The sequence below is a fragment of the Cuculus canorus genome, chromosome 1 (assembly GCF_017976375.1).
Source record: "Cuculus canorus isolate bCucCan1 chromosome 1, bCucCan1.pri, whole genome shotgun sequence".
In the NCBI taxonomy this organism is placed as follows: domain Eukaryota; kingdom Metazoa; phylum Chordata; class Aves; order Cuculiformes; family Cuculidae; genus Cuculus; species Cuculus canorus.
Window position 1 is genome coordinate 27,771,631 of NC_071401.1, and position 24,350 is coordinate 27,795,980.

At 41.2% G+C, this 24,350-nt stretch overlaps 1 protein-coding gene across 1 annotated transcript in view; it reads right to left on the reverse strand.

Annotated features, from left to right (window-relative positions):
• The window catches only part of FOXO1 (forkhead box O1), a 62,294-nt gene that overhangs the window by 4,667 nt on the left and 33,277 nt on the right, over window positions 1–24,350 (reverse strand). The window contains exon 2 of the mRNA XM_009568739.2: window positions 115–1,471. Within this exon, the coding sequence (XP_009567034.2) occupies window positions 128–1,471 (1,344 nt within the window). The 3' untranslated portion in view covers window positions 115–127. The remainder of the gene's footprint in view (window positions 1–114; window positions 1,472–24,350) is intronic.

Genomic DNA, 24,350 nt, shown 5'->3' on the forward strand with positions numbered 1-24,350 from the left:
CTGTAACAGAGGAAGCTCACATGCCAACACAGAAGACCACCCAGATTTTAAGCATTTTGAGATTTCTTTTCCCTTTAGTAATTTTTCAGATTTATTATAAAAAGCACAGCTTACCTCCTACTACATCCTAGCCTGACACCCAACTATGTGTGGTTGTCTTTACGCTGTGCTGAAAACTTTGGTTAGGTAATACACTGTCAAAGTTAAAATCTAACGTTTCTCCATCCATAAGGTCATTACGGATAATCGACTCCATGTCACAGTCCAACCGTTCAATTAACATGTCATCTAAGTCACTGGGAAGCTTCTCCTGGTGCAGGGAAACAATTCCCACCCTTCCATAGCCATTGCAACTGTTAACAGGGGCATACGGATTCATAGCATTCATCTGCATTGGGTGACTCATAGGCACTTGTAATGAAGTCTTCACTGTTGACAAACGATTTAGACCTGAAGTATGTGACATGGCGTTCACTGTGTGTGACAAGGCACGACCATTAACTGCAGGTGTTGGCTGGTTATGTCCTTGGTGAGAACGAGCGTTGGGGTTCATCATTTTGTTGTGGGGTGGTTGACTGCCATAAGCTGGCATCACTGAGTTAGTGACCATCAGCACACTTTGGCCCAGTGCCCTGCCACCAGCCTGGGAAACACCAGTGTCTACTGATGCCAAGATATCATTGTGCGGTGGAGAATCGGAAGTCAGTAACTCCTTCAGAAGTCCTGCAGGACAGTTATATTGGCTCATCGATCCATAGCTTGATTTACTGTCTTGAAGAGTCTGCATAGGAATCTGGGGCAAAGAGTTCATGCTAGCTTGAGCATATGTAAATTTTCTGTAGTCTGGATTTGGTGAACCTATACTTGTGGTCGAGGATGCAAACGAGTAACCTGGTGTTTGCTGCATCAGGGTAGCTGATGAAGACTGAGTTGACACAGTCATTGACGCATTAGGTGACAAGAGATTAAGGTTATCCAAAAGATTTTCCATGTTCTCAGAATTGCTCATCTCTGAAAGGCTGGGTAAAGTAGAAGTCATTTTGGTGGCTGATGATGGGTATACCATGGAGTGCACATCCCCATCTCCAAGATCATCTTGCTCTGTCAAAATAGGAGAAAGTCTTCCACTTATTGTACTAGCATTAGAGCTAGTTCTAGGTCGAAAAGTACTCCAGTTATCAAAGTCATCATTACTGTGAGAGCTGGGGCTTGCAGGCCACTTTGAGAACTGTGACCCAGGGCTGTCACCATTTCCCTCTTGACCAGACTGAAGGGATGCTTTTTTCTTGGCAGCTCTGCCTCTGCTTTTGGCAAACTTGCTGTTGTTATCCATGGATGCTGCTCGCCTCCTAGGAGATTTGCCACTCTTTCCTCCTTCAGGATTGAGCATCCACCAGGAACTCTTCCCTGTTCCCTCATTCTGCACTCTGATGAACTTGCTGTGCAGAGACAGGTTGTGACGGATTGAATTCTGAAAAATAAAAGAAGGTGTAAGAAATTAAGAAAACATCCTTCTTTTATGGTGTACTAATATCCGTCTTTGCAAACATACTCTCATTTTGTTAGAAAACAGGGTAATCATGAAACACAAAAACATGCCAGTCTGGAAACATCTTTTATCAGATCACCACTCAGAACTGGCTGAAACAAGCTCGCAGAGAGTTGCCATGTCAATTTGTCTGGCATGTGGCCCTATCACATCTAACATTATAAAAAGCTAAATAAAAAACTGAAGGAGCTCTTCTGAAATACAAATTTCTCGTAAAGGATACAAAAAATACCCAAAGACCAAGATGATGACTGAAGATCACATTATCAACTTCATTCTAATGAGTTGAACCTGATTGCATTTCAAGATTTATTTTTGTTATTATTTTACACAAAGTTCAGGAATGCTAGAATCTGTTCTACTGTTCTTATTATGGCATCTCACCATGCACACGTGTACATCCCTAATCCCTGCAAACATGCCAGCTTGTAGGCATTGCCACTGAACAGTAGTGAGGTTTAAGTTACTTGTGTTATGTGAGAAAACAAATATAGAAAATCAGTTGAGGATTAAGTTGTAATTTTTATAAATAAACATCACAAATTGCAAAAGTAATCATACAGAAGAAAGGAATGCAAACAGCACAGGGCAAAACTGTATTTAAAACCTCAGTCTTAAAGTCACCTTTCACATTCAATATCAACATTTTATAATGCAAAATTGACTCTTCTCATACCTGAGGGCACAAGATGTCTTGTGCCAAGACCGACCAGAGGTACTGAAGCTTTTTATTATCTCCTCAGCCACGCAAAGTGTTTCATATTTTATTGTTAAATAAAATTTAAAAAAAAGAAAAAAATCCAAAAATCCAAAATCCAAGCCCACAGGTTGACCTGTTAACAAGAGACTAGCCCTTTGCATCACCAAGCTGTAGATAAACATTTTTCTCCTCACGTAATTTTCTGCTGAGCACACGTAAAGAACTTTATACCAACAGAAAAGCTGTCCTATATTTTAACGTAATTTCTAACAAAAGGCCACAGATTCAGAGAGTGCCTCTGAGGCTGATCCAGCACATGCCATTGATTTCATTTGAGGGCCACAGCTGAATCCCCAGCTGACACCAAGTCCAGGACTAGGAATGTTGCAAGAAAGTTGTTCTGCATGTCTGTTGATTAAAAAACCTCCTGCGCTGGTTCCTTTTCTTATTGTATTTTGTAAACATACCCAGTTGGCTCAGGCTTAGTGTTTACTATCGAAATAGGCATATTAAACACACCAAACATCAGGCAGAGAAAATATCCTGCTAAGGTTCAGTTCCCTCTTCTCTGCAGCAGAAGAGTTAAATATTTAAGAAATCACTGCTATTCCTTAGTCATCAAAAATGTTATAATCTGGTATTATTGTACTGAGGACATCTGAGGTCGCTCTTTGAGTAACAGAGCTGTCTCCTAACTCTGCCAGCAATGAAAAAAAAATTTTCCTAACAGGAAAAGGTTTGCGGCCCAGAGCTTGTTACATAAATTCCTGTTTTTCACGCAGCCAGCAGGACATTAAAGAAGCTATGATTTACTAACTTGGAAAAAGTGTTGAAGAGGTAAATCTTGTGAAAATATGCACTGCTGTTAATGATGTTGTGTCTACAAATCTTTGCCAGACACAAACATGACCTGATAAAAAAGTATAGTTTCAGCAGTGGATCTTGGCAAGCGGAGAAGCGGCGCGGCTGTCAGCGGCCAGGGCACTCGGCGGCGGCACCACCCCCAGCATGCTATGAGACACCTCCAGCCACAGCTTTCAGCAGGACTTTGAAGCAAAGCCTCCAAAACCTGGCCTGAATGACATGCAAAGTAAGCGGCTGCGTTTTGAGGCAGGTTTCCATGCAGGAATAGTGCATGCCAGATTGCTCCAAGAGCATCCACACTGGAATTTTATCAAACCCTGGTCAGGATGGCAGCAGGGCTGCTGCCGCCTGTGGTGTTTCCTGGGATTGAGTTTCTGCCTTCAAGATAAAGCACAAAGAGCCTCCTGCAAACCAGCTTCATGCCATACTTCGGCATACGACTGGGAACTACGGATCTGCTTATCACTATTCGCTGATTTAAGAGCAAAAATATGCACAAACAGTGTGTTCTAAATGCAACCTGAAGAGCACATACCACCTAATACAACTGGTGAAGCCAAGAAAACAATTCAAGTCCCCAAATCTATATCATTCTGCTGCTTTTCCAACATTTCCTACAGCTGAACTGCACTCCCGCAAGAACGCCCGGCTTGCTGCTCTTCTAAGTAACAAAAAACTTCAAACTGCTTTACATTTTTAAACAATTAAAAAAAATAAAAGTCTCAGTCATTTAATCCCTGGGTGCAAGTAGCTCTTCTGATATCTAATTGCATTTAAACCTAAGGGATATTCATATGAAAACATGCAACTTAATTTTAACCTGACTAATTGTTGAAAAAAGTCACACTCCTACTAAAGCTAAAGTTGAGGTATTTAATTATTTTTTTAGTAAACTGTTTTGGAGTATTACTAACAGAGAGAAACGCACTGAAATATTGTTGCTTTGTTAATCCTGACAACACTGTAGGCCTGTATTTACTGGATAGAGACAGTACAGTTACGCTGGCCATCTTTCCTCCACCTCAGCCCTTCAAGCATGCAAGAGAGGGAAGCTGCTGCAGACCTCCTGCTTATTCCCACTGCAAACCTCTCCAATTAGGATCTAACTGTGGATATGTCAGAATCTGGGGAGCTGCAAGACCCAAACCTTGTAAAAGCACCTGTGAGTGCCCATGGTCTCTCCCACCCCATTCGACCTCACCGTTCACGCTCACACCCCCACTCCACCACAGTGCTGTGATAGCAATGAAAAGGGAGAACACTGAATGGACACAACAGTTCACACATATTACAAAAACAAGTGGGTTTGCTATGTAGGTCCATAGTATTGCAATAAAGCATGTCATGGCATCTTGGAAAAGATTCACCAGTAACTAGCAACTAAGGAAGAAGGACTGGCCTCTGGAGGCCAATATAGCCACACGGAAGTGGGATGCCATAAAAGCAAGGCTGCTTCCACAATACACAGGTCCAAATTTTTATTGAAGTTAATGGTCTGAGGAGTGCCTACTGTTCTTTCTTTCAGAGGACATCTTGGCAGTCCATGGCTTCCTACACCTCATCCAAGGGGGCAGTTTACACATGCTGCTTGTCAGCTTGCACTACCACCTCCTGAAACAGTTGCAAATACAGAGTGGGGAGTGGTACTAGACTGTTGTTCTCAGATGTCTCCAAAAAAAACAAGTCTGAAATGGATTGGGAAGCTGGAGAGAAACTTTCAGCAACCACGATGCTCAAGACTACTTTTGCTATGACACTCTAAGATGACCACAATAGGAACACGCCAGGCAAGAAAGTCAGTGTCAAGGACTTGTAGAAGATAAGTTGAGACTCATTGGCTAATATCATCACTGTTGAGACGTGTCTGCCATGATCACTGGTAGCACACGAGCCAGTCATGTTATCGTGTCATGTTACTGATAGCTTACAGGAATATACAGAACCAGTATAGTCCCTCTATGGAGAGAGAGAACAGAAAACCCCAGGATTTCCACATGCTATTAAAGAGGACATCAGACTTGACTCTCAAGGTCTGTGTATGGGGACTCTACAGCAGGTCCAGATGCCCAAACCACCCTTCCCTTGGAATCCCAGTGGCAAGCACCACTCTAAAAAGAAGTCATAAAAAAAACCTCCTAGGAAAGTACACAAAGCACAGAAGAAGAACACTTGCTCAGGGTTCCTTCAACATTAACAGCCAGAGAGCAGCAGAGGCTAACCATGGCAAGTGGCACCACGCAACATCAGTCCAAGGCTGAGCTAGACCATGCCTGGCAAAAAAAGCTCCAGATGTACCAGAATAACCAGAATTGGTACAGCAGTCTGGTGTAAGGCAATCCGGTTTGTCTTATCTAATGGCTGTGAGAGTTCAGATGCAGATGCTGCACATAGAGCTTGGGGTTACATCAGAGCTAGTGTGGGACACCCAGAAATGTTTGGTCAACAGATAGCACACTTGTTCATAAACAGCCTTAACCACATTTCTCTCTCAAAAGGGTTCCCAATACTACAATGTTCACTAAGACAACCGCACGTCTGACTACAGTGTCAGAAGCTTCAAATGCTGATGAAACAGCTATCTTCACCACCCAACTGTAGCATTCTTGATTACAGCTCAGAAACCCTCTCTGTTGTCAGATAAAAGCATGGGCAGAAAGCATGTCACTCCGCCTCAGGTCAGAGTCATATTTAGAAGACGCTGGCAATTTGCCATCTGCAGCTGCATGAAGTTGGAAGGGCAGGATTTCCTCCCAAACAGGTCATGCTTTTTTGGGTCCTTTGTTCTTGAGGGGGAGCGGTGTGTGCTTTAGTTAGGCTCAATTTTTGTCCTATGCTGTTATACAGTTAAGAAGTGTCAGCTACAAAAAGGGCAGAAATACTTCAGTCTTACCAGAGGGACCCCACAATGTTTCTCTGTGCTTTTAATTACAGATGGTGGCATAGCAAGAGCCTTCCTCAGACCATCACCCATGAAACACCATCTCCAAACACAGACACTTTAACAGACTTTCATTTGACAAGATTTCAGCAATGCATCACTTGTTCCATGCATAAACATACAAGAATGGGACAGACAGCATGTTATCACCATACAGTCGCTATATATGTTTGTCCCGCGCAGAGGAGGGCCTCCTATGTCCACTTGTCAGTGGCATTAAGGTATGTCCTGCACATTTTGCAGTTAAGTCCATAGATTTAAACTCTGCTACACTTCCTTCTCATAGCTGTAGAAGACTACAAAACTTTGGAAACCAAAGGGGCTTGGCCATCCTCCAGGTTGCACCCTGCTGCCACACACGGCACCAGGGACTGGATGAGATTCCACAACCACGGAAGCATTCTCCTCTGAACATGGTATGTACTAACAGAAAATACATGCACAGCTCCCAGTATTGATGTTGAAGGGATTTGGCTATGCATTCTCACATGTCATAACTGGCAACTCTACTGGCATGTGTTTGAGTAATTCCCAATCGCTATCTGCAAATACCCTCCTCTTCATTGCAGGCAAACTCCTTTGAAGCACTTTTCCTTAATGGCAGTTTGGACATCTCTGGTGAGATGGCAACACCCACCTACTTCCCCTACACAGGCATTTAGAAAGAATGAGCGTAAAAAACACAAACAAGGTAAAGTATAGTATGAGAAATACACACAGGTCAAGCACACACCTGGATAGTGTTCCACACGCAATGACCCCAATGGAAACGTCTTATAACCACCCTTACGTATTCCGTGCCTCTACAAGAGAGACAGAGCCCCAGCCAGGTTAACTATCACCTACATCAGTGTCAATACTCCATTTTATGAATACATTTCTTCCTATAACCACAATACAAGCATGATATAATATTAACAGAGCATATACAAATACATAAACATTTGCTAGCATTTCAAAGCTGAGGAAACTACACGACACCGATTAGGAAAATCAACAGATAAAGATGCATATGAAAATTGTGAGATTTTTAAAAGAGATTTGTCAAATGGAACTTCTTCCCTCTCTGGTAAAATCATCTGGGAAGCAGAGACAGCCAACAGGCTTGACTAAAAGCTATCAGTTTTCAAGGGTGAAAGAAAGTCAACAATAAGGAGGCAGAACAGCGTTAAAAAAACAACAACAAAAAAAAGGATCCGCTATGTATTTGGTGATCCAGAGAAATCCTAGTACTGCCTTTACAAAACTCATGCTGTACGCTTTCTATTTCAACAGACAGATAATAAGTTTTTGACAAACATAAGGGTTCTGTACTTGTAAATAATCATTTCTGGTTTCCACATATATGTGGAACACATAGATACAGATATATAGGCACATGTACATACATAACTTGCAATGAAGAAGCATCTCCCAAGTTCACCAGTGACACAGGAGGCCAACACTGAGGCCTCACTGAAGAACATGATTTCAAAGACAGGATGCCCTTATAAATGGTGCCTCTTCTCCTCCCTCTTTAAGTGCTTTCAGATCTCTGGCCTTTGCAAGCAGCCTGTGCTGCAATTTTTAATGTCAGTAATGCAAAAACAGCAAAGCAGTAGGATGCGGGCATAACCTGGGTGCTCCGACATCAGTCCCAAATTATATCACAGAAAAGCTGATAAAGAATTCAACTAATAAACCATCAAGGTCAGGGATATAATTAATGTCCTTCAAAACAGTCCCACAGAATATAGGCTATCACACATAAACGGAAAACATATCTTTTGTTCATGAAAGGTAAGATAGAGAACACCTGCAGATACACCAGTGCCACAGTGAATGACAGCGCAGCCAAGATAAGCACCACGCTCCACCACTGATGTGTGCTCATCAAAGGGATTAAAATAATTAGGATTATCTGTAGTGTAGTAAATCATGAAGAAGGCTGCTGTGACTTGTGACAAGCAGGTAGCCCTCTTACAATTATGCACTGCAGGCTTTAAAGCAGCAACCATGAATGCAACTGTATAAGGGATGCAGGCACCACAGCTGTGGCAATGGTTTGAAGCAAAGCTGTCCTTGAACATAAAGCTCAAGTAAGTTATTGCTAGGAAAACATGAATCACAACTATAACCAAAATGTATTTAACTAAATAAATAAATATTTGGAGTAATAGAGTAGCAGTTCATCTATACAATGCCAGAATGACTAATAGCTTAATTTTTTTTTTCTGTGACTGTAGTAAAGAGATACTAAAGGGTGTTTATTTCTTTTCAGCCAGTGGGAATAATTATGATCAGTAGAACAAAAAATGTTAATCACTCGTTTCCTGTTTAACAGACAGCCTGTTTCACCTCTGCCACTCTCCACAGTCACACCCAATTCATCACAAAGACTACTGCACTGTTTATAGAAGGCTTCCCCCTTTTTTTCTTTCTAAAACTAAGCTGACTTTTATTGACATTCGTTAGCTCCAATGAAGAGGTAGAGATGTGTATATGCTAAATATATCAATAGTAATTAAACCAGCAGATAATCTTAAAAGGACCACTAGAAACACGTTCTCGCCAACAAGAAGCAATAAGGTGAGAAATACGCCAAAGTCCCAGCATAAACCACAGAAGTGAGAAACATCTAGTCCAAAACCAGGAATTTTCTGCATATTTTCCTTTGTCAACATGCAGAGAACTTCCAGGGATTAGGAAAAGAAAAAATGGAAAATAGGTATGATTACTCAAGAAACTTTAACAGGATAAATAAATCAAGATCCAAGTCCCTGTCTAATGATTCATATAAGCTTTACATATTAAAAGACCTGCATAACATTAAAAGCAATCATTTGCCGCTTGCCTATGTAAAGGCAGAAGCAGACCTAACCCTAAGCATTTGGGTCCAGTTGGGTATTTTACCAGGACACCACACATCACTTCATCTTCATGAATCACGACTATTTATTTTCACAAAGTCACTGATAATCTAAAGAGTTGGAAAGATTGTCACAATCTGATGGACCTACAGGCACAGAGATGGACCTCGATGCACAGAGACATGGGTCAAGTCCATGACACTTGCCCCAATGGTTGTGCTGCCCATGCGCTAGCGATTGCAGAAGAGGGTCAAGAACTTATTTCATCTGTCCAATGCCAGATGATAGACCTCTCCTAAAGGACACAGAGAAGGAGTAGCTGCCAGCTTACAGCCACGGATCCATGGATGGAGCCAAGCTCACCTGCAGAACTGTGCCAACAACTCCTACAACACACAAACTCATCTGACAAGGGCAGCAGAGACGTTTGAAAAAGAGCCACCAGCTTGTCTGTATTTCTTACCTTGAGAAGTGACATATGAAGGGGATGTAACAGATACAATAAAGTAAAAAGTTGAGTTAACGGAGTCTTTGTGCAGATTTAAAAAAAAAATATATATCTACTTATTACACTTGTAGCAGCATAGCAGAGGGAGTCTTTTCCTTCAGCAAAGCAAAAAAGCCAAATTCTCCAGACATGGGTGTCACTGAATACCAGTTTTTTTCAGAAACAAAGAGTCAATGAAAGAAGCAAGCTTCCTTTACAGCAGGGTTAGCTGTGCCCCACAGGAAATCCCTCGCTGAAGGAAACTGCAAGTCTTGTAAAAAGAAGGGCAAAGCCTTCCATTTACAGGCTGAAAGGTATCTTATGCTACATCACACTATGCACTCAATCTTTCTTTTGACTAGTGCAAGGATAGGCTAGCAAAATTTTACTGCAGATTTGAAAACTATGAAAAGGAAAATAAAATAGAGTTTGGAGGATGGAGATGTTTGTTTCAGTGCAACTTTAGAGTTGCTTTACTGCATCTAGTGGTAAAGATGCTGCAGGTTTCACATTTGTAAGGCAACAGTGCCAGCATCACAACCACCCTTTATTTATAACCTAATGTTATAAATACCTGATATTGCTGTAGTACCCAAGAGAAATCAAGGAAAGAAGACAGGGACATTTCTCCTTCCTTAAATTTCTTGTGCATATCAGTACAGTCCAGTGTATGAAGCCATTGTTTTTACTATTTATTTTCCTATGGCAAATTCTCCCTGTATCTGCCTCTCATATAAAAATAAAAAAAATATTTTCTTGTTAAAAAAATACTAGCAGAAAACAAAGATTTATGAAGTTTTTCTTCAGATTTAAGTTCTTTGAACAACTGCATCATCCACAAATACATACATAAAGGATATTGTCTTATGCAGTCATTATTGCTTCATTTTCTTTGTGTTCTGTTTTTCATGCTTGTTTTTTTTTTCCAAAACTACAAGAAGCAAGCACTAATTTCAAGTTACCCTTTTTTGTGCAAGCACATACACTAGGCACTGTGTTTCTACTCAGCTGCTTTTAACACAGTTTGCCTTGGTACGTTTTTCCCCTACCACAGAAGCATGCCAGACCACCAGCACACTCTTTGGGAGAGCTCTTTCCAGTTCACGCTTACTCCCATAGCCTAGTAGATTTTATATAACATGATCTACTACTACAATGCCCACAAAAAACCCTTCATCCAAATTTCATTATAGCCTTGAGCTATATTCCAGTGTGCACTGCCCCTCTCTACTGTCTAGCCAGTTGCAGTCACCTCTCTTTCACATAACGTGTGGTTTGTACTCAAAAGGCTTTTAGTTATTTTCTCACAAGACGGTCTCATGAGCCAGAGGACTCCTGACGGGTGGTTGCACTGTTCATGCCAGCGTGTCCCTCTTGAATGTTGCCTTCCGTGACGTTCTCCACGCTGAAGTTTCAAGAAATGCTGGCACTCATCACTGGGTTTTATGACATCTGTTCAGTATTATAAAGCCACAGTCACATGATCTTGCAAAACGTGGAGCACGAACTGTGAACTAAGTTACTCCCAGACACACCCATGATGTTCAGTAGGCTACAGGAGGCAGAGTCTATTTCCCAGGGCAAGCTGGGCACACAGAAGAGGGAAATGTAAAGGGAATTTTTTTCCCTCACACCAGTTTTGGAAGTATTCCTATTCTCTCACTACTGTAGGCTGTGCTCTGTACTTAACAGACTCTTATTAAATCAAAGGACTATTTACAATCTACATACTGGCAAGTCCACATTCCCATAGAATGTCATCTGGCAACAGTGGCTTAAACCATCAGCTCTCTATTTACTTGCTTTCCTCCATCCCAAACAAGAAAAGTAGAAAAGAAAACAACAAAACCATGGGTTTATTAACAAGAATGGAATTAACAGATAAAGCCCAAGAGCTCTGGTATACCAGAATTCATCATAATACCCAAACATCCACTTTTTGTGAAACAGTAAAATATTACTATAAGGACAATAAAAAGGAAGGTAAGCCACACCATTGTAGCCACACCTTTTACATACACACCTGCTGCTAGACAGGTACAGAACCACACTGGACACAAACACCCCACTGTGGGATAGTGTTAAGCAAAAACGCACTTTGTTAGGCTTTTAGGGTCAAACAAGGTCTAATTAATCTCTCCTCATCACTATTTCTCTCCATTTGATATACACAAGAGACTAGCCTCACCGCGGGTGCTTAGAGCAGACCTCACTCATTCTCCCATTTCCCTCGACAGAGCCTGACATAAAGAGCCTTTGGGCACAGTGGGGACTGCCAGATGCAACAGGACGTATCCCAGGAATGATGTTGTCATCACCCTCATCAGTTCTGAGAAGAAACTACTGGATTTTAAAAGCTTTCCACCTGCCTTCACTAATCCCGCAAACTTGAAAAGCTCTCAACCTTCTGATTAGGTGCCCTCCTCCTGAAGGTCACGTCTTCACTTGGTGCAAACTTCATCATCATTGCTCCCAATCTCCTCAAATTAAAAGACCTTGTGTAACTGGTCAGCCTAAGCCTGCCTGGTTAATTATTCATATTTAAGGACAGCAATATCCAACTCCTCAATCACAAAGGCTGCCAAGGGTCTCCCATCCCTTTGCCCAAAGATGGGGAAGACAGAAGAGCTCTACTTTAGCTTTGCTCAGACGTGTATCAAAGCAATATGGGAAAACCACAGCAAAGAAAGGGAGCTAAAATGCCCCAATCAATTCAAAGGGTCACAACAATAAAGCCTTAAGATACTCTGCAGGAACTTGTTCAGTGTTTGCCTCCTTCTGCCCGCTTCTTCTTAAGTACCACAGTTTAGTTTTTCCCTCTCACTGATGTTCAGACAACACAGCCCGGTGCACAGCTCTAAAGATGTGCATGCTCTTTTCTTGAGAGAATTGGCTTCCTAGGTCAGAATAGGGCACTCATTTCAAAAATAATCATAATAAAAAAATACAACAGTACACAAACTTACATCAGATTAAAAATAGCAGGAATGTCAGCAGTAGGATCTGTCATTTGCAATAGCTATCAAGACACAGGAAGTTATTTATTCTGTGGATCACATAAGGGCCTCTCTAAAAACAATGATGAAACAGAAAAAAAGCAAGCATGTTTACTGAGGCTTTTTGTCAAATATTATTTATGTAGCTAAGTTTGTTTACGGAGTTTTACAATAATTTGTCAGAGATACATCTATGGGTTTGTGTCCGCATATTTGTTAAACTGCTGGCAAACTCCAGCAGACACTGCAACCCTTGCAGCTCTAGTTTAATTTTTGGATTGTTTTCAGTTTTTACAGGGAATTTTTCCATGTTTTCATTTTATTTTAAAAAGAAATTGAAGTATTCCCCCAGAAAGTCAGGTGTTCTCAAGCATTTTGTTTGTTGATTATTCATGTAGTCATAAATTATACACGATATTTGGCAAGCCATGCTTTTCTCTGTTAAAACATTTGTTTTTACTTTTTCAGTTATTGTTTAGATCCTGGTCTTAACATGCTTCAGGTTGCTTAGAGCAGCAAAGAGGAAATAAGCAATATTTTAACTTGTATCACACTGTAACGGCTTTAAGTGCTTATGCAGCAATATGCTGCCTATTCAGTATTTTCAGCTTTCTTCCTGTCCACTGCTGACTTACAACAGCAAGAAGATAATTAATAATTTTACACAGCTTTCCAACCTGTAAACGCAGCTATGATTTGGTTCACAGGCATGGTCAGAACAAAATACAAAAAGGAGCAAGGAAGAGGACGTAAATAAAAAGGAGCAGAATATAAAGTAACTGCATTTGCTGAAGGCTGGTTTTGAAACCACAGGAAAACCAAAGAAGCTCTTTCGGAGTCGGCTCACCCACACCCAGGCATTGCAGGTAACACAGGTGGAAAAGGCAGAGCCCCAGCAAGGCACTGTTTGCCTACATTTACCCTGACACTACGGCAAGGAGTTAGAAGAGAGACTTTGAACTATATGCCATCCCTGCTACTCATCAGGACTGCAGTCTGCTGTGAACATAACTACTAACCCATCATGACTCCTAAGCATACGTTCTCTGGATTAGCAAAAAGAGAGACATCATTCCAGAAGTCACACAATTCATACAAAACAATCTCTGCACCAAAGTAAAATTGCGAAACTACACTTCGTGAATTTCTTAAGGATTTTTTCTACAAGGTTAAATTGGACAATATCTTTCAAGCATTCAATATTCATGCAGCAGGGTTTCTACCTCTCTCCCACTAGATAAGTCTTACGATTCTGAATGAGTAAGAGAGAAAAAATGTGACCATTTCACTACATGTTTTCTTTTGGCCATCTTTGGGAGAAATGCATCCTCAAAATTTAAAAGCTTAAGTTTTGATATATCATATTCATGCCTCATGTCCTCTAAAGACACAGGCTCAAAAAAGCAACTCTTTCTGTTCTGCATAGGCAGAGCAAATGACCCTACCTAAAACCATGTTATTTTAGATCCCCTGACTTCCGACTGTTAAAAATAAAGGTACTTGGAATGATAACTCCCTCTCCCTACAAACATCTACAATCTACCCAAGCAAATCTCAGTGCACTACAACCATCCAAAAATACCTTTCTTTTGGAGCAGTAACACATTTACCAACCTACCTGCAAAACATTTCTGGCAAACCAGCAACAACAGAAGAACTTCTTCTCCCATGCCCGAATTTCAAGTGTGTAACTAAAGAAAAGCACAAGAGATGTGCAAGAAAGAGTAGATCTGTAAATCAGAAGAGTTCACGGACCTTTTCTAAACTTCTGAAGGTGCTATGTCAGCCCTTGAAACATAACTGGGGATCGAGCTGAGCCAAACTGGGCAATAACAACTGAGGCAAAGATAGTTTTCCTAAAGCTAAGACCATGTGCATCGATCCCTTTTCTCTCCCACCACTAGCTGTACATACATCAAGGTTGTCACCAGGAATCATCTTTCTCCACTTCTATTTTAAATTAAATTTATCAGCTTGACAAGGCTACAAGAAAGGATGTGCGCTCAATCTTTCCTTTTCCTCCTCCATCAATTACTCAAGGAACCCTCACTCCTTCACTGCTGCCTACTTCCTTCAGCACGAGGCACATCTGGGCATCTGATAAAGAAGCTCAGAGTTACCTTGCTCCAAGTTTGCTTAACAGCAGCCATCCCACACACATATATATCCAACACATTTGACTGATTTTCCAAAGAGAGTAGTAGCCAAGTAATTTTGACAACAAAAATACAAATCTCCATGCTCTACAGCTCTTTAAAAAAATAAGTGATATTTTAAAAAGAAAAGGTGGGTTTTTTTAGCAATTGTCACCTATTTCCACCTATTTTTGTGTTACGTATTCAAACGTGAAAACATTCAAGATTGAGCATGAACAACCAAAGCACTAAGACCCTAAGGAGAGTCATAGACAAGTCTGGCTTATACAAATCCCCCAGCTGCAGTGATTTCTACACAGTATGGCTGGCTAATAAAAGCCACAGAAACACCAAAAAAAAAAAAAAACAAACCAAAAATAATGCAGGCTTAAAGGCCTTTTACCCTAAGAAAGAACTTCCCAGATAGCAGATAGCATAAGGCTCTTGCTTCTTGGCACAGCTAAGTGTACACTGCAACCTTTGCATCAGCTTGCATGACTCCTCTGCATTGCCACAAGAGGCTGCCCCACTTCTCAAATGGCCTTACCATATAGATTTTTATTTTTCTTAATTAAGTCTCTTAGCAGACCCACAACCTTTCTACTGTAGCTGTTCTCAGCTTGAAGCCCAAGAACTCCAACTTTTAAAATCCTTCAGAAAGCAACTAGGGGAGGTAGTGGCAGTCAAATGTCCTCTCTCTGACTGCACCGGCTTTCCTATAACCCTGGCTTACAGCTGTACCACAGGAAGAAAACAGACAATTTTAAGTTGCTGACTCTAGAAAAACAGCCAGAATCATCTAAGATTAATCCTAGCCCCCAGACTTTGTCAAAAGGCCAATTTAAAGGATAAACCCAAAGGAGATTAATACAAGTACGATGTCAAAGTACACTCAAACAGCAACAGCTTCTTGACAAACACGGAGGGGTCATAAAACCCAGAATATTTAAGAAACTGAGGAGAACTCATAACCCTGCAGTCTGTGCATGAAGGAAAGCTCTCCCAGACCAGGTTCTGGCACCTGGTAAACTCCAGCAAATATTTTTTATTGTAGTGATGCAGCACAAGTCACTGAGCCCAAAACCAGAAATGCAGCCAGCCCAGATGAGTTCAGAGTAAGGGAATCCTCCAGGAGACATGTTGTCTTACAGAGAAGGTGACACTGCCATTCTTCCATTCACTTTGGGACCTGGTGGTTCTCCTTTCAGCTGCCAGGAATGGGAATAGATGCAGTAGCAGAGGAATGTACGGTTTAGAGGGGGACATCCACAAACCCATCAGCAATGTTCAAAGGGGATAGGGAAAGAGGTACACTAGTCAGCTGACTCCTCTCATTCCTGCTACGAGGGACAAGAAGCCTTTGGGTTCATTTCTACAGAAAAACCTGTTGGGCCCTCATGCGCAGAGAACAAATGAGAACAGGTCCCAGGTTACAAAGCTCTGCCAGTTTGTGGTCATCTTACGTAACAGTAAAAAGACATGGTAGGATTAACCCCCAGTAACAGCATTAACAGAAAAGGATTTAAGGGCTGTGACTCTTCATCACACAGCAGTTTCGTTATAGCTGCTCAATGAGCACATGAAATACCGGTCACTCCACAACACCAAGGGAAGGAATAATGGATGCTGAACCAGGCAATGATTTTCTGAACACTTTGGGTTATCCCGCTCCTCCAAGATAGGTGCAGTCTTATAGGGTAGTAGGACCAGAGGCTACCATTCAAGTTGTTCTGAAGCTGTTTCTGCTTCAAATTAAATCAGGAACCTGCAGCCTCAGCAGGAGCTTCAAAACAAAAAGGCTGCTTATTCCAATAGACACCCAAAGAACCTTCTCTACAAGAGCTTCAGCCAAACACAATCTTGATTCCCTGCTCACTAAGCAACATGGCTAATGCAACCTGAGTTTCACCATGAAGAAGACACTCCTCCACACCTCAGTTGCCATTCCCTGAATCTATATGTTACCAGACTCAAGCCCATCACTAACCAAGATTTTCCTCCTCCTCTTTCTCCTCCCACCCACACCATGTTTACTTTATTTCTACTAGAATGATGACGTCTCCAACACTAGGACTGAACACTCATGCCTTCCCCAACGAAGAAACCAACTCCCCCACACCAATTCCCAGTGGCAAAGCTGTCAGTAAACAGGTTTCAACAATTCAATAAATTCATTATGGACAAAACTTATGCTACTCAAGTCAACAGAAACTTCACTACTTATTTCTCTATGTCTGACACTCATTTTCTGTAAGTGCATTAAAACACTACAATTAACATTGCTAGTGCTACTGAATGAAGATCTGCTCTGCTTTGGTGCTATTTTTCCTCTGCCTAGATTTTGATACAACATGCTTGAATCTTTTTGTTTCCCTTTTATTTGGAAGTTTAGTTTCTAACCAATCCTATGAGCCCCAAGATAAAGCAGTAAAGGCAATAAAGGCAGTATAAAGAGTACTGTGAAGATTAAAGACCATAATGACAATCACAAGTCACACACAGAGGGGGCTGACACCCTCACTGACTGGCATTTTGTTTGACTCTCTCAACCCCTTTGCAAAAGTCTAACCCAGCAACAACAAACAGCTGTGAAAAATAACTTATTCTCTCAGATGCAGTTTTCCCAGATGAGTTGAGACACAAAAACGTGCAGCATGCAGTAAACTGCCCTCTCTTTTCTATAGCACCACTACTAACAGGCACTCCTGCCAGCCCAGTGCCTACTTGTATATGAAGATGTGGAAGGAGACAAAAAGGTGCCTGGCACCTTTGTCAGACATTCAGAAAACACCATTTGCTCCAGCACACAGAAGGAAGCAAACAGAAAGCACTGCAAGCTCCATCTCTCAGCCATGGCAGCACGCACGCACATGCACACGCATTTCCTCTGGCTTCAAGAAAACAATGAAGTGTGGGGAGTCTGGCTCTTATATAAAGTACGTACCAGCTATGTGTAAAATTAGGAAAGCAGCTGCTTTGAAAGCTCAGTCACTCTTTTATCATCAACAGGGCTTTAATTAGTATCCATCTGCTTCCTGTTTTATACTACAGAAGTAACTTTCACCTGTTTCAGCAAAACACCCCAAATGCAAGTGTGTGCATACACACAAAACACACACAAAACACACACAAAACATACACAAAACGTTAGCAAACATCGTTACTCTTTAGTATTTGACATCAGAAATCCTTGCTCTGACTATATGAGCTATTTATTTGCCTTTTAAAAAAGCTAAGCTTTGACGGAGTCATCAAATTTCACACCCTACACCTTTAAATCACACACATTGTATACTTCACCATTAATATTGACTCATTGGCACATGGAGACACCAAAGGGGGACTTGGAGCCCCGCTGTACTGGCACTGCACTACAGAGAGCCTGCACAGAGGACTCAGAATGGAAGCGTGGGTTTTTCCTGAGGTCCGTCACACACATGAAAGGATTTATGAATAAACAATGGCAAGGCTGATACTTAAGAATGGATTCAAACTCACCCCATTGTTTGAGGAAAAGAAACAACACACAGAAGAAAAATATTACTGAGGGAGGAAATAGCTTCACCTTTGAATTTCCTGACATTTTTCCTCCCACGCTTTTCCCCTTCATGTGTCAAATATTTATTTATTTTGCAAGGAGAAGACAAGTGAAAGTTAAGTACACTAGTAAAGCTACGTGCTGTCAGACCTGCCCACCTCTCCTGCACGGAGGAGCTACCAATGCTTGAAAGCTTGCCAGGTGCGTGGTATCCTGAGAGCAAAACAAGAGCAAGCAAAGCACCAGAAGAATTAATTGCTTGGCAATGGTCAAGGCACCGCCTGCCTGCTCCTGAGCCCAGCTACAAGCAAAAGAGAGGTGAGTGCTGAGAGATACAGCACTTGTAAGAACTCTCCATTAATTTTGTAAGTATGCAAAGGTTTTTCAAATTTAAAGCTGCTCATTGTGGAAAGGAGCTTTCTCAGCACACCTTTGGCATCAGCTACCACCTCCAATGCTTCTTCTGCCAAAATAAACCTGGTAGCCACTCAACTCTTGCTGCAGTTTTACAGTGGAAGGAGATCATTCTTTCTTTACAGTTAGCAACCTCAACTGCAACAGCTTTCCCAGACACACAAAGCTGCACTAACTCTTAATTAGAGTTTTCTCTCATAGCATCTTGGAGCTGCTTCCCAAGGTTTTGGACCTGCATGTCTGCAGGTTCCATGCAGGTTCTTCTTCACCTCCAGAAGGCTATTTTGGAAGACCAGGATTTTTTTTTTCTCCATTCATTTGAAATTTATAACCATTTGCTAGGTGGAGGATTTAACTTTCCAGAAACTGTCACTTCAATAAGAGAGCCATGAGGACAGGTAAACCTATACACTCCAGTATCAACCTTGGCAAATGCATTTATTCCCCTTTCCCACTCAGTGACAAAAAAACAGTTCTTCTGATACCCTTCTTACAAGGGGACTTCTCCATTTCATTCTTTGGGGCTGGATAAAAAAGAGAAGGATAATACAAATATCTGAAGACAGAAGAGTAAAAAAGACAATAATAATCCCAGTGAACAGAATTTCACAAGTTACCCTCAATGTGGCTATTCATGGTGTTATTGTGAAAAATGAGCCCACAATATCCTCCTCCGTCCTCTACATGATCACCCAAGAGGAGATCACATTGTTGTCAACACGGACAACCCAATGCTGTTGGTTGTGAGGTTCAGAATACTCAGACTAGAAATTTATTCATAGAATACTGTGACTTGTTATTAAAACAGCACCTGAAGTACTATCTCTGTGCACAAACATACAGGGGAAATAGATTTGTCCAGCATTGCAGAAGTCCATTAAAGAATAAGAGTAGTGATTCAAAAATCAAGATTGAGCCTTGGTTTGAGACTTTACAACTTCTAAAAGTTCTCACCAAATCTTCTGCTATGTCTTTGGCAGTAAAGACAGGACTTTGTACATACACTAAGGGAGGTAATAGTGGAGGGAATGAGCTCTCTGTCTAGAAGAAAAAAAACAAATGCAAACAAGCAGACTTCCAGGCAAAACGCTCTGAGCATGTGAAATCAGTGAGAAAGGATGGAGCAAAATGAGCACCAAATGTGAGAACTCCAAATATTCCTTGGAAAAGAAAAGGTGGATCACTTCTAACTCAACTGCTGCAACTAGATATGGAAAGAATAGATAGACTAGAGTACCCAGGGGAGTGGGTTGCATATTTTAAAGGTTTTGCTAATTGATAAAACCAAATAATCAATTTTCCACTAAAAAACTTCATAACCTGGTGTTTTCACCTAGAAAATTACACCACCATTTACATAGTTTTCCATGATAACTCAAGCAACATATTATAAAACTTCATCCAGGACTGAAACAACAGATTGTCTCAAGAGCAAATGACAAAATATTTGTACCAAAAATCCTGGCAACATCGCATGCATATGGGTTTCTGAAAAACGGGGTTCCAAGAATAAGTCACCCATGGTTCCAAAAATAAGAGTTAAATTCAAACAAAAACTGGATGTTCACTTAGCGGGGCACTGCAGTCCCTCCCCAGGGTCCCACCCTCACCACAAACACAACACACTTGCTAATCACAGCCTCTGAAGTTTGAGCTTCAGCTAAACACACAAGACTGGGCAAATGCAACCAAGTCCAACTTCCTGGACACGCAACCCAGAAAATGGCACGCTATGGTGTGGCCAGCCATTCTACTGCTGATGATCTTGAAGCTGAGAATCAGGGCGGCCACACAATCGCATGGCCACCATCTACAGGGACTCTGAACTGTAGCAGGAGAGGGACCACCTCTTCAAGCAGGGCCAAAAAACATCCCTGCTTACAGTCATGGATAAAGAGATACTGCTTGGGTCTCACAGCATACCAAGACACAGCTGGGACCACCTCCAAAATGCTTGCCCTCTCCAGAGCACTGGGGCAGGCAACGTGTGAACTGAGGCAGAGAGGCATGTCATGCTTCAGTGGGAGAAGCACCAGAGCATGACTGCACCATGGCAGAAACAGATGTCTGAGACTACTCTTATAAACACAGATGGAGAAATGTAAAACTGCAGGTTATTCCTCCTCCACCCCTCTTTTACAGGGAATCAGAAGCAAAGTTCATTGGATGGTACCGACTCTTTTTAAATGATTCCTGGGGTTTGGGACACACTGCCTTCAAGCCTCTGTTAGGTTGTGAGAACATTACTCAGCCAGAAAACTGTATTTTTTTGTTTGTTTTACCGTCAATAGCTACTGACCTGATACGGAATTGCACGATATTTTGAAACAAGAGTAAGAAAATGGATCCTTGTTTTAAAACAATGTTGTCATATAGTCAACACGTTCCCAATCCCCAGAATGTAAAGCCTTCAACAAACTTTTCACCAGTAATTTGTCTTCCTCGGCAACGGCCAACATCATATATATCAATAACGTTCATAAAGGCTATGCAAAGCTAGTGATATTTGGTAGGAGACAAGCACCCATTAACAGTTCTAGCCTGAAATGAAAAAGCTAATACAATATTTTTGAAATTTGGCACTCAACCGAGACCAAACTTTTCCGTTAAGATGATTAAATAATAGGCTTGACGTATTTTGCATAAAAGACTTAAAAATGAAATATGGATATTGGGGAAGGAGAAGTGAAACAAGAATGGGATAATGACATTTCATGATAAGGGAGAGCATTACAGTCTGGTGCACATAAGCAAACAGTGCCCTCCCCTTCCTTTCTTCCCCTCCACATTTCCCTGTGTGTATTAAGTTAATGAAACTTTTACTTTTTTTATGCATAAAAGTTGGCATAATAATCAGGGCTTAAACTAAAACTTTGGTCACACTCAGGAGAGCCCAAAAGAATGTGATAAGAGGAACTGACAACAAACTCAGCACCTCATAACATCAGCAAATACAATACACACCTACATTTTTTTGTTATAAAAATTATAAAGCCACACACTGAAGTTCATTCATTATCTGACATAGCATAAGCTTCCAACTTACGATCCTGAGTTTTCAAGAAAAAGAAAGCTGTTAGTGTTTCCACAGCAGAAGTCTAGCGTAAACACCGTTCTCAATGGATAATTAGTTCAAATGACAATTAGACCAAAACATAGCTTCTGCCTCCCAAAAATTCAACAATAATGTATCAACCTGATGAGTTTAGAAACTCAACCACTTTTGAGCATTTTACTGGCTCTCCATTATATTAATCTTACTTCGACCAAATACATTTATTCACGCTGAAGTCATGTGCAATTTCTGTCACTTCAACACATTTAACCTGCATTGCAAATTTCTCTTAAAAAAAGACACATGCACATATAAGAAGGCTTGAATTAATGGTCATCCATTATAAATTTGTTCTAAGCATGTCAAATCACTGCATGGAATCTGCAGATGACCATACAGATTCCTGCTGCTGAGAGATATGCCTAAATTCACAAGTAAGGATCTCTGTCCAAAATACGTCCCTGCCCATGGCAGTGGAGTTGGAACTAGATGATCTTTAAGATCCCTTCCAACCCTAACTATTCTATGATTCTATGATTCTATCTGTTAAGCAACTTGCTTACTCAGGACAAGAAATATTACACACCAATTCAAAGTTTTGTCAAGTGAAACTAGTCAAAACTTACTAACACGTTAAAAAAAATCTTTTTTCTTCTAACATCTTCTCTTTTCTCTCTGTAAAATATTAGGCAAATGAGAAAAAAAAAAACATGCAGCTTTGCACAGTTCAAATAAAGAATAAGGCAATTACCTAAATGAGCACAAAACAACCTGCAGGGATTCAAAAGCCAGTGATAAACAAACAGCTCTAACTCCACCTGCCATTTTTTTTCTTTAGAAGACAAGCATGGGAAGGGCCACTGAGTGACAAACCAAAGTCAAAAGACAAGTCTGCACTCCTACTGGACCCCATGTAAAAGGAAATAATAAAAGTAATAAATAATAAAGCACTACTCACCCTCAGTTCAGTCAGAAGTTATTTCATAATGGAGAGTAATCCTTAAAACAGAGCTTAAATATTCAAAGCCAATATTTAACTGTCACTGCGTCTGTATGACTACTAACATATCCCAAAGCTGGATTTACTGCTAGTAAAACTATTACACACAGCTGTGATGGGATATCTTTCAGCATCCAATGATAAAGGTAACTTTACTTTTTAATGGAATTATTTAATTTCAGTGTCATTTACTTCTGTAGCCACTCAATCACAGCAAAAACACCCTTCTGCTATAGGCCACCAATAGACAACACACTATAAGAAGGAATAAAGAAAAATTCATTTTTATATTGATGCAACAAGACCACTCACTTTCTCTGTGTAGTGATATTAGCTATATTATACCTCCCAAAAGAAACTCATAGAAACTTACAGCAGCCACTGAACTCACAGCCACATAATCTTGCCAACTGGTCAGGGCTTTGCATTACACACAACCACAGACAAGACACGGTAATACCAATGGTCCCCAAATTCAGCTGGTAATGAAGCCGAGGTCAATGGGACACCATAAGCAACTTCACCACCTTTTCCTGCCTCCATCCCAACCACAAGCAGCTTCTTGCCAGCACAAGGATGATTTGGGCAGTGTATTCCCCAAAAACCAGGGATGGAGTACACTTGTTCACAGACACACAGAGTTACGACAAGATTTCCAGCAAACAACCTTGCTCTGTTTTATTTTCTGAGGGCCTCATCTGGCTGATCTTCCTCAATAATCTTGCCCAAACTGATGCAGAGCATCTTTGCAGAAGTCAAATCACCCCACAACTGTTCCCCTCTCACCCAAACCAAAGTCAGGCTGCAGCGTTTTCAAAAGTCCAGACCCATTCATCTAACAGAGGTTACCTTACAGGACTACTTGATTTTTCTGTTGCCCCCTTTTATATGTTCTCACTTTAATTTTTAAACCTGGCTGTAGCCTTTGGACCACAGGGCTCTCTCCACAAGGGAGCTGTTCATTCAAGTTCACCAAGATAACTAATCGGGTCTCTACATCATAGATTTACCATCATTTTCTTGTGTTATAGATTATCCCTTCAACATAGGGACTGTAGCACATTCTAGTAGGCCTTCTGCAGAGGGAGACAACAGTGGCCTCTCAGGCAGGGTGTTCCAATCTGAAACAGGAGAATATAGCAAGAGACAACCAGTGATATGGGAACAGCATAACATCGAATCAACAAGGGACTGCGCATCTGCAAGGGAATAGTAGAAACACACCAGCAATCCAGCTTGTTACCAAGGTCTTTAAAACAGAACAAATACTTGAAATGGGCTTTTGAATGAGGGTTATAAAGCAATTTTGTGGAAGGTTTCTCTCCAACAAGAGACCACCAAAACAGGTTTTCCACAGATGTATCAAGTAGGCAATAGAGACAAATACTGCAGGAAAAGTAGAGGCTGGTGTGAACATCACAGCAGTGAGTAGAAGTGGAAGGGAAAACAACAGTAGGTTAAATGAGACCCTGAAAGCAAAGATGAGACACCCAGATCTGATCCGACAGACAAAGGAGGGAAGAGGAGGTGGTTAGGCAGGATGCCGCATGGCCCAGTAAGGTATATGGGGTGCTGTCTTCACAACCACACTCGGATTGGACACAAGCATGGAAAAGGTGCTTTCACCATGGTTAGAGACATAGTGCAAACAGACAGCAGCTTCTGGCTTCTCCGCAGTGATCTCCAATTTGTTTGAAAAGTGCTTTAGATCCTTTAGCAAAATTAAAAGTGGTCATCTGGTTCCATAACACCACCTCATCAGGTCCCCAACACTATCTGCCCTTTTCCACAGGGGATACCTACTTCCCTGTTTTAAGAAAAAACA